Source organism: Apus apus, chromosome 20, assembly GCF_020740795.1.
Source record: "Apus apus isolate bApuApu2 chromosome 20, bApuApu2.pri.cur, whole genome shotgun sequence".
In the NCBI taxonomy this organism is placed as follows: Eukaryota; Metazoa; Chordata; class Aves; order Apodiformes; family Apodidae; genus Apus; species Apus apus.
Window position 1 is genome coordinate 6833706 of NC_067301.1, and position 11653 is coordinate 6845358.

At 50.3% G+C, this 11653-nt stretch overlaps 1 protein-coding gene across 1 annotated transcript; it reads right to left on the reverse strand.

Annotated features, from left to right (window-relative positions):
* Positions 1 to 1535: 1535 nt before the first annotated feature.
* On the reverse strand, positions 1536 to 6681 carry LOC127392916 (guanylin-like). The gene is made up of 3 exons (XM_051637416.1): positions 6510 to 6681; positions 3270 to 3459; positions 1536 to 2420 (listed from the first exon to the last, which is right to left on the reverse strand). Exons 1-3 carry the CDS (start codon positions 6582 to 6584, stop codon positions 2353 to 2355), a joined length of 333 nt encoding a protein of 110 aa, XP_051493376.1. The 5' UTR covers positions 6585 to 6681; the 3' UTR covers positions 1536 to 2352.
* Positions 6682 to 11653: the final 4972 nt, after the last annotated feature.

Sequence of the window (11653 nt, forward strand, 5' to 3'; positions counted from 1 at the left end):
AGAATCCACCATCTCCCAGGGCAACCTGCTCCAGTGCTTGCTCACCCTCACAGTGCTAAAGCATTTTCTGGTGGTCAAGGAGCCTCCTCTGCTTCAGTTTGTGCCCATTACCTCTGGCTGTGTCACTGGGCACCACAGAAAAGAGCCTGGTTCTGTCCTCCCTGCATCCTCTCTTCAGGTATTTACACATATTCACAAGATCCTCCTGAGCCTTCTCCAGGCAGATGAACAAGCCACCAGCAGAAGAATGCATTTGCAGCTTGATCAGGCAGGTAAGAGATGTCTTCCACTAGTTAAACCTGATCCAGGTCTCAACGAGAGGCTGTAGGAGAAGGAGATTCCTGTAAAACTTCTCAGACCTTCCCCACTGGGAGAGGCCTCAAGTACTCAGTGGGAAGCATCTGCAGCATGGAAGATGATGGTATCTAGTCTACCCCAAGTATCCACAGCCTTCCCAAAGCTGACAGAGGCAGGTTTGACTTCAGTTCATAGAATCATAGAATCACAGACTGGTTTGGGTTGGAAGGGACCTTAAAAATCATCTCATTCCAACCCCCTGCATGGGCAGGGACACCTCCCACCAGCCCAGGCTGCTCCAAGCCCCATCCAACCTGCCCTTCAACACCTCCAGGGATGGGGCAGCCACAGCTTCCCTGGGCAGCCTGGGCCAGGCTCTCACCACCCTCACAGTAAAGAATATTTACAAGGGGGCAGAAGATTTGTGGGAGAACACAGGAGGGTCTCCAGCCCACTCCCCTCACCCGAGCACTGGCAGTGCCAGCAGGGAGATCTTGGCTCTCATCCTGTTGCCAGCAAGTCTTCTTTGCAAAAAACACGACCTGTCCTGCCTACACGAGCCACTCCAAGCTCCTGTGCTGAGACTTACTGATTTGTCAAGCTAATAAGCCACATTTCTGCATGCAGAGAAATAAAGTTAGGGTTCAAAAAAGCCCAGGCAGTGTTTTCAGTCAGGAAATCTTTGCCCAGAGGTGCCAGTTTCAAGCAGCAGGATGAGCCTGAGCACAAGACTCTCTCTTCAGCATCTACTCAGGGGTATTTTTTGTCCTAGTCAACACACTAGATGTGAGGAATTATTTCCTGCACCCACATTGTTTTCTGTCAAATGAAACAGGAATTTATGCACCCAATATTATTTTTTTAAAAGGTCAGTTCTGGTTTTAGGCACCTAGTTCTTGGGATTAGTGCTCAGCTTTACAGCACTGCTAGTCTTTGAGAGCCTTGTTGTTAAGTTGAGGGTCCCATATATATGAAACAGAGATAAAGATGCAACACTTAGAAGTAAAAAGGAATTATTCAAAAGCTATGATGCAGTCTTACATTACTGTGACAGGACAGGGGACAACAAATGGAGGAGCAAATTGGTTTAAGTTCAGGATCTGAATAAGGTCGTTTTTATTCCACTGAAGACCCAGATATGAAGCACCTTACACAGGAGAAAAGCAAGTAGACAAGCAGACTATCACCCAAAAAAAGCACCTTAAAACCCAGCATAAAACAGATACCAAAAACCTCACTGCATTACGAGCTTTTATTTCATTTACAGCATATAAACATGGGCAGATCCTTCCTTCACAATCTTTTCACCAATAAATAAAATGGCAGGGCAAGGTCTCCATTTCAAAGGGGTTCCAGCATTGCAGTTTGGACTTCCCTTCTCCTGAACAGAGCTTGATGAACACGAGTATCTGTCACAAGAAGGGAGCTTCCACACAGCTACGGACAAAGTGTTCCTGTGCTCCTCTACATCTGTTCCCTAAGGTGGCAACAATTCACACAAGTAAGACTGAGAATTGTTTTGGCTGGGAAAAGTGTTGCTAAAACACCAGTAACTTGACCCCAAGTCACTTGCTGCAGTTCTGTTACAAACACCCATCTCACGGGCAGACCTACGAGTAGAGGGGGTTGTCCAACACAGTGCAGAGAGTGGGGCTGGAGAAGAGGACAACCCAGCACTGCTGGGCGTCAGGGGTGGGGGAGGCCAAATCACAGGCAGATTTAGATACTAAAAAGGCTGCAGGAGACAGCTTCACCCGCCCTGCTCCCATCTAGTCATAATAGCAGTAAATGGAACTGTGCCTGGTGCATTTTCACTCCAGAGTGACCCCGCTCACACAAGGTTTGCAGCCTCCTTGCTGCCAGAACTGCCCTGCCCTGGCACCTGATCCGACTCCTCCAGGACTGCCCCTGCTATGTCTACATGAGCTGGCAGCTCCGGTTTGGCCGTAGTGGAGATGGAGCCCAAATATTGATTTGTGAAAGTACGTGATCTTGCAACGTGAAAGCACAAACGTCCCAGCTTGAGGCATCTTCCCTGGGTTGTTTCATCCTCCCTCAGAAGCAGCCGGCGCAGGCAGCGTTGGCGCAGATCTCACACAGATCAGCCTCGTGAACAGCCTCGTCTGTCAGAGAGAAGGGAGGGTTTCAGTGAGATGCCAGAACCTCTTGGAGAGCAGAGCCACACATCAAGGGTTTGGAGACTCCTTTCCGTTCCTACTTTACGAGTTGTGATGTTCCTTGAGGCTATTACCAGTGCTAAGTCAAATTAGCTCTCGCAAAAATCTGGCTTAAAGGATGAAATCCAACCTGGGCTCCCTGTGGAAACTATGGGAACGTGTGGAGGCAAAAGAACAACAGGACATCTTGTGGGAGGGTGGTGGGAATGAGGCCTGTAGAATCACAACAGTCATTATATTGGCAGTGTCTGCTGCATTGGACAGCAGATAAAAGCAACAGAAATGAGAAAGCAGACACTGCAGCAGCCAGTTCAAGAGTCACTGCGTGTGCCTTGGAGACAGACCATGCCAAAAGCTGATCCACCTCACCTACACCTCACACCTCTTTTAGCCTACCTGGAAAAACAACTTCCACGCTGCTTAGAGAGAGCAATTAGACTTGCTCCCAACTTCTAGTTAGCTAGAAGTGAGCAAGAGATTTCCTGCCAGCCATGGGACAGGGTGGGCTCTCTCACTGCTTGTCACATGCAACCTCTTGGAGGAAGGTTCCTCATGGTCACAGCAGCCTGATCTGACCAGCCCACAGCTAAGCTCAGCCAGCAGGAACTTGCTTGCAGGAGCTTCACAGCTAATGTGGCCCAGCCCTTGTAGCAGGGGTGGCAAAGGCAGCACAGACTCTCCCAGCTGCTTTAGAAGTGACACAACAGGAATCATGTTCCTTTGCCTGCTGCTATTTGAATGTTTCAGGCTGAAAAGTGTGAGAAAAAGGGCAACTAGGCAAGAAGAGCTACATACTCAGCCTCTCAAAAACCTTGAGTGCATCTTCTCTTTTGCAGACAGGCTGGAACTCCCTAGGGAGATCTTTTTCATCACATGGAGAGTAGCTGGCCTTTGAAACCACCATGCGAGGGTTGATGTGCTTGTTCTCATCCATCAGCTCCTTTAGCTTCTTCACAGACTCAAGGGAGAATCTCAAGTCTCCGTCCTATGTAGACAGAACCAGACAAAAAAAAGACACCAGGAAGTCAGTCCGTGGGCAAATCCATTCCACTGCAACCATGAGCTCTCCCAAAAACTATCCTACAGGGAAAAGACCGTGTTGAAACAAAGCTGAGATAAAACCAGGGCTGATGAAGGCAAAATGATCAGGTCTTCAAGGCAAAGTATCACAGTGGAGGAGGCAGGATTAGTGCTTTTCTCACTCCCATCAAATCTGGACTTGAGAGACAAGAGCTGGGAAACTTCAGCCTGGAAAAGAGATGACTGGGCAATAGGTGGTAGAGATTTACCAAATCCTGAGTTGAATGGGGGTAAATGGGGTTTTATTTTGTTCACTACTCTTCTAACCCTGTGGCAGGTTCTCACCCCCCAAAAGGAGCTACCTCTTCCCATCACACACCGTTAGGAGCTGAAATCCCTCACACCAAGGGGCTCTGGCAAGTTCCCATCAATTTAAGACTTGTCCACACAACGAATGGAACACAAGTTACTGGCAGCAGAAATGTGACACTTGTGACTCAGAGCTTATACCAAAAGCTTCAGGAATATTCTGGGAAATACTGCTCCATGTTTTAGGTTGCTGGACCCTGATAATTCCCTAAGTTTCAAGTGAATCCCACTGTTGAGGTGATAACCTCAAATTGCAGATGTTACAGTTGTTAAAGTGTGTGTATGTCTCCAAATAATGGGAGTTTGACCTAGGAGACAAATCAGCATTTCCAAGCTGATCTTTAGCATGTGTTTGAACCTGGTTTGATGAGCAGCCAACACCTACTCATTCAAAGGAAGAACCTGAAGTGACTCTGATACAGCACAAAACCAAACCAAATTTATTTCACAGTCTCAGGAGCCCAGTGTCAAATAGTGTGAGATGCTGGGGGAGGGGGGGAAGCTGGTTTTGGTTTGTTAGTGTTTTTTATAGAATCACTGAATTTTGCTGTTAAAATAATTTTTAAAACCCAACCAGATAAACTAAATGCATTTACTTAACAAAATCAAACTCTTTTCTGCTTGCAATCAGTTTATTATTTTACTCAGATGAATTTACCACTCATGGTCGACAAGAAAAATTAACCTTCCCTGTATAACTGCAGTTCTAGATTCAGCTCTTGGTCACAGACCTCAAAAGCATGAAACAGAAAACTAGAAAAGGATGGATTTCCACAGGCAGAGTTTCAGAGAAACCAGAAAGTAGGAATGTCCTGCTGACAAAAAACAAAGGAACAACAATAAAAAAAATTTAAAAAGACCCTCACCACCTCAGGTAAGAAAGATCATATAATCATGGAATGGTTTGGGTTGGAAGGGACCTTAAAGACCATCTAGATCCAACCCCCTGCATGGGCAGGGACACCTCCCACCAGCCCAGGCTGCTCCAAGCCCCATCCAACCTGCCCTTCAACACTGCCAGGGATGGGGCAGCCACAGCTTCCCTGGGCAACCTGGGCCAGCATCTCACCACCCTCACAGTGAAGAATTTCCTCCTAATATCTCATCTAAATCCCCCCTCTTCCAGCTTTAATCCATTCCCCCTTGTCCTATCACTCCCTCCCCTTGTCCCAAGTCCCTCCCCAGCTTTCCTGGAGCCCCTCCAGGCACGGGGTTACACACAGCTCCATCTCAGCACCATCTTCCCTCCAAGATGACACCACACACTGTGTCGCTGAACTAAGAGATGTTATCACAGAAACAGTGCAGAACAATCCAACTCCAGTTATTTCTGTCTTTACTCCACACCTACTAAACCCTCTTCCTCCCATTTCCATCCTATTCATTCCAGATCTGTGAAGGAAAGTGGCAAGATAGTGACACTCAGCCTTTAAAAACGTGCTGTGGAGTCAAACTTCTGCTTTGCAAACCACTTTGGTACATGAACAACTTCTGACATATTACAGGAGAGGGAAGGGAAGCCTTGAGAAGAGTTTCAGAAAAGAAGAGCATCAGCCAACTTTGTGCAGCCTTAGGGACCTCAAGTAGTCCAAGGGAAAGGAGTGCAACACACATTCAGAGTACACTGCACGTGGATCTGGCAAAATACAGATTTAATGATCAATGAGATAAAAATTCAAACTACAAAGAGGTGCTGAAACTCCAGAGCTGCACCTTCTACACTTCTACCCAACTAGAAACAGCTATTCTCATTTTTCTATTTTTTTTTTATGCCTCAAACTGGAAAATTGAGATTTTTGTTCATGAAGCCCCTGGAGACACTAAATGTTAAAGAATGGTTTGGAAGAAAGGAATAGCTTGAACCTGCTATCTGTGGATATCTCTGACATCCAAAGGAGAAAAAGAGGCAATTTCAAGGCCCTGGAAACCTATTGTGCAGATATAAAGAGTCCAGAAGTGTTTAAGAAATACTAGTTCTCTTGGTACTCTGAGTTACTTACATTGCAATCAAACTGAAACTTCCCAAGCCGTTTCCAAAGATGACTGCAGACAGATCCAACATGCTCCCAGGTACAGAAAGTCCCTTCTTAACTGCTGCCATGTAATACCAGTCACAGGTGCTGTGTATTTTGGAAAATTTGGCACAGCCTCCCCTGATTGTCTCTCTGCCTGTTAACACTTCACTGCAGCCACTTCTTACCCCTGTTTCTATACGTGATCCGTGTGTAGGCTCCACCACAGAAGCTTGCAGGTGACTTTCAGAAAGCAGGTGAGAGAATTTCTCTTCTATCACATCTGGTTTACCTTGTTCTATAAAGTTAAGAGGTGGTCCCAGTTCTTACAGCTTCACAGCACAAGGGGCTGGGAGCAAAGGGAAGCTCTGGAAGCACGATGCCTTGGGCAGCAGGGGAGTTCAGCCCAGGGCTATAGCTGGTGAAGCTCAGGAACCTGCACCAACGTGTCAGTAAGACCTGAAGCCTGTTGCAGAAAGAAAAGCTGAACCTCGGGGAGATGAAGTTGGCTGTCAAACCAGAGCAAAGGAAAAATTCAGGTGGTTTAGCTGAGCTTCCTGTCGCAGCCACACCACCTCACCCAGGACCTTGTTCACCTTCTAAACAGCAACAAATTAAAGAGCAGTAAACTCACCTGAACGTAGACTGCCTGGGAGCTGTGCACCAGTAGAAGGACTGCAAGGACTGGAAAGGAAAGAAAGCTTTTCATCGTGCCTGCAAAGTGCAGCCTAGATATATTTTCTTTGTCCTGGCTGTGATCTTCCCCAGCCTTTCCTTCGTGCCTCCCAGACCTTCTCCTCTTGGCACTCAGCTCTGCAGTCAGAGCTCTGGGCTTCCAGTGCGAAGCTGGAGCTTTTAAAAACTCCACACAGCATTTGCTTGGTAATCCATTAATCTAAACTCTTTATTGCCATGTAATAAATCCTCAGGGGACTATCAGTTAGGTGCTCATGAGCAGATCAGGCCAGCCACACCCAGGGTTTATGAGTCTCTCCCTCTTTGAGAAACGCCCCGTGACACAAGAAGACAAAACATTCCAGCCTACACTAAATAAATAGCAGAGATCGATTTAATGCAACACCTGAAACTCCAGTCTCCACGTGGGGAATGTCCTCGGGTTTCTGGCCACTTGCTGCAGAGCTGTGAGAAAGGAAGAGTTTTGGAAGGAGACAGAAAGAAGTCAGGCTCTTGCCTGGTTGCTGGCCAGTTGGTTCCCTCTTCTGGGGATTTTGGGGACTAAGAGGGGAGCACTGGACCCAGGCAGATGAAGACAGGCTGTGCCTGCACATGACCAGCTATAAAATACCATCTTGCTGCAGCTTTTTGCAGCAGCTCATTCAAATGTGTGCACTAAAAGGCACGGGGGTTGTCATTAAGGACATGAAGAATCATATTGTGCTGGTTTGGTTTGACAGGTTTCTTTGTAGTGGGGGAAGGACCCCATGGGTGGCTCCTAGGAAGCTGAGAAGCTCCCCCTCCTCCTAAACCAGCCAAGGAGCCATCAACAGGTGCACCTCAATGATGAACATATGAAAGAACTGAGAGAAGAGCTGAGCAGAGCAAGGAAGAGCTGGGCTGGAGAGGCAGAGGGTGCTGGTGGGTGAGGAAGGAGGGGAAGAAGCTGCCCATTGAGAAGTTTCCCTGCAGATGACAGCTGAGGAACCTGGTGGGACATTCCCTGAAGGCACCAGGAGGGGGGAACTTGGCCAGTGGCCTCGGATGGTGCAGCTGTGGAAGCCCCCGGGCCAGGGGAGGTGCCTGTTCCCAAAGCCCCCAGGACTGGAGCAGCTCCGGGGCTGGTGGGAAGGACTCATGGAGGAGAGGTTGGTGGAGGACTCTACCATGGGAGGGACCCCGTGGGGAAGCAGGGCAGGACTGTGAGGAATCCTTCTTCCTGAGGAGGAAGGAGCAGCAGGAACCACCAGCCTGTGACCTGACTCTAAACCCCATCCCCATCCTCCTGTGCCTGGGGGGAAGGAGGGAGAAAAATGGGGAACAAGGGGATTTGGGAAGAGGGGAGGGGTGGGGTGAGGTGTGTGAGCCCTGCTCTGGGGGTGTCTGTGTCCTGTGGGCATCAGAATAGTGTGAAATTAAATTACTGTTTTTCCCCAAGTTGAGTCTGTTTTGCCCGGGACCTTAATGGGTGAAGATCCCTCCTTGTGCTTTGTCTGGACCCAGGAGCTTCTGGTTGGGTTTGTCCTCCCCATCCCAGGGTGTGTGGGGGGAGCTGGGGGAGCAGCCATGGACCCAAACCACGACACACATCTATTTGTCTGTGAGTTTCAGCCTCACTCAGCACACCTGCAGATGACACCAAGCTGCGTGGGGCAGTGACACACCTGGGGGACAGGGTGTCACCTCACCCTGAGGGACCCGGACCAGCTCGAGAAGTGGGACCGTGTGAACCTGCTGAGGTTCAGCAAGGCCAAGTGGAAGGTCCTGCCCCTAATACCAACACAGGCTGGGGGCTGCAGGGCTGGGGAGCAGCCCTGCTGAGAAGGACCTGGGGGACTGGGGAATGACAAGCTGGACAGGAGCCAGCCAGAAAGCAAAACCATCTAAACCATCTTCCAGGCTGCATCACCAGCAGGGCCAGGAAGGGGATCCTTCCCTTCTGACCCGGTGAGACCCACCCTGTCCCAGTTCAGTGGTCAGGACCCCTCAGAACCCCAGATTGTTCTCCATGACTCCCCTCCACCCTCCCAGGGGCAGAGAGAAGGGGAATAAGGAAGAGAGGCTGCAAGGTTGGAAGTTAAAACTGGAACATGTTTAACAGAACAGGGGAGGGATAATGAAAAAATGAAATGTGGGAAAGTAAATAAAACCAACAGAACTAATACATACAAAACCTGATTTCAATGGTCACCATAAATTTAAATTGTGTCCCCTCAAACAGGAACCTGTTTCCAGTTCTGGTGTCCTCAGCACAGGAAAGACATGGATGTGCTGGTGCAGGTTCAAAGGCCACAGAGATGATGGGAGGGCTGGAGCAGCTCTGCTCTGGAGCTAGGCTGGGAGAGTTGGGGTGTTCAGCCTGGAGAAGAGAAGGCTCCAGGGAGACCTGAGAGCAGCTTCCAGTGCCTGGAGGGTCTTTGGACAAGGGCAGGGACGGATGGGACGAGGGGGAAACTGGAAGAGGGGGAGTTTAGGCTGGACATTAGGAAGAAATTCTTAGCATGAGGGTGGTGAGACCCTGGCCCAGGCTGCCCAGGGAAGCTGTGGCTGCCCCATCCCTGGCAGTGTTGAAGGGCAGGTTGGATGGGGCTTGGAGCAACCTGGGCTGGTGGGAGGTGTCCCTGCCCATGCAGGGGGTTGGAACTGAATGATCTGCAAGGGCCCTTTAAGGAACTCGAACCATTCCATGATTCCATGACTCCATGACAACCGTGTTTCCTAGACCTGGGGCACTGGCACAGCCCTGCACACCCAGTCCCTGGTGGGGCTGTGCTGGTTTAGCTGATGCTGCCATCCCTGGTGGAGCCGTAACTGGTGCTGCCATTGCTGGCAGTGCTGGTGCTGCCAGTGCCAACGGTGCCACCACTGTTGCTGCCATCGCTGCTGGAGCCGTTGCTGGTGGTGCTGGTGGAGCTGGTGCTGGCTCAGCCCATCCCTGCTGCTCCTCAGGTCACACCCCCTGAGTCCCACCTGCCCCAGGGAGAGGCCAGGCTGGGCCAGTGCCCATTCCCACCCAGCCATGAAGAGGATCTGGCGCTTCCTGCAGAGGAGGAGGAGGAGGGTGCAGCAGGGACCTGTGTCCTCCACCAGCAGCTGTGGCCAAGAGCTCCAGCCAGAGGGCTGGGATGTGCTGCACGTACAAGGCATCAGGGTGACCAGGAGCTCTGGGAGAGAGGTACGTGAAACCAAAGATCTTCATTGAGAGTCTTCCTTTGAGGATTCCTAATGCAAAGTAAGACTTTTCTGCCTAACACAGAGCTGTTGAAAACTCTTTTACACTCTGACATCAGGTTGGTGCCAGTCCTCTCCTGGTTCTATGAAGTGCTGCCACTATCTCCTGCCCTGAGCTCATCTCCTAAGTTTTGTCCATTTATGTTCTTTAACTTGGAACAGGCAGGAAACATCCCAACACCAGGGTCCAACTCAGCCTTTTCCCACCCGAGCCCTGGAAGTCAAGAGACAACAGGGAGTCCCCATTTCCAGGCTTGTAGCACACCCTATCAGAACTGGCTTGGTGAAACTGAGCCCGTGGTCCAGCTGCAGAAATCCACCATCAGCTTGTCCCAGCAACTGAGCAAAGCCCAAGGAAAGGTGAGTGGAAAGAGAAGTGCCAGGGGAGGTTCAGGTTGGATATTTGGTCTTCACTGAAAGTGTGGTGAGGCCTTGGGACAGGCTGCCCAGGCAGGTGGTCGAGGCACCATCCCTGGAGGTGTAGGGCTGGTGGTGGTTGGACTTGATGATCTTGACGGTCTTTTTCAACCTTGATGATTCTGTGATTCTCAGAAGATGCTGAGACTGGAAGGTGCCTTTGGGGGTTTCTGCTTGTTCCTGAAGATGATGCCCAGTGCCCGTGCTGGGGTTGGGCTGCAGCCCTTTCCCCCGGGATAAGAGGCAAGGCTTCTCAGAGCCACCTCAGGGCATCAGCCTTGGTGCTGCTGTTGTGCTGCATGAAGGAAGAGCAAGGCCTGCCCTCTCATTTCTAGGTACAGCTGCAGAAGCTGCAGGGAAGGAGAAATCTTCCTGGAGATGGCATTCCTGTAGCTGGCTTCCCGTGCCAAGGATGGCTAGGGATGGGCAGCAGTGCAGATGCCACCTTCTTCCAGTAGATGAGATGCCCTCAGGGAACTGATCTGGGGACACAAAGGAGGAACCTGCCTCAGGAAGGGGGCTGTCCCCCCATACAGTGCATGAGCTCTCCGTGCAGATGGAGCCAGAGTCCCAAAAATCTCTGGAGCTCAGAGCTACAAATCAGGAGCTGTAAGGGCTGGTGGCTCTTCTGCAACATCACTTGGCCACTCCTTGGGTCCCACCACCACAGCATTCTGGCTGCTTAATATCAGCTTTCCTATAAAAATGGCAGAAAGAGCAGGGGTTTGAAGCAGGGTGGGCATTGATTTTTTTTCCTCCTCTTCTGCTTCAGACACAGGCAGCTGCTCAAGGCAGAAGAGAGGAGACCAACACCCCTGACACCTCTGGGAGAAAACTGATGGAGCAGAGAGTCCAAGGTCTGGAACTGCAGCTGGAGGGAGCACGGAACAGGCAGGAGGAGAGCACACTGCAAGTGGCACGTGCAGAGGAAGGGATGAAAATGTTTGAGAAGCAGTATCTACTGGGCCTGGAAATTATAAAACGCCAAAGGAAGATGATTGGAGAGCTGGAATTGCAGCTGGAGAAAGCATGGAGCAGGCACAAGGAGAGCACCCTGCAGCTGGCACAGGCAGAGGAAGGGATGAAAATACTTGGAGAGCAGTATCTGGTGGGCCTGGAAATCACAGCGTGCCAAGGAGAGATGATTAGAGAGCTGGAATTGCAGCTGAAGAGAGCACAGAGCCAGCTGGGGGAGATGGCAGAAATGAACAAGTAAGTCCAAACGTGTTCTTTTCCCCACCCAACACACCCTGAGCCTTTCCATCATGGCTTTTCCTTCCCACATCCCTGTCTGGGCTCTGGCCATAAGGATGGGTGCACCTTCAGGACAGCTCTCCCAAGAGCACCCCTTGGGCTCCCCTGATGGGCTGGTTTGCCTCTTTCCTGACCCCAAAGGATCAAAACTCACCAGGCCTGGCTGGAGGGTGAGTTAGTTTGTTCCCCTTTACCAGTCTT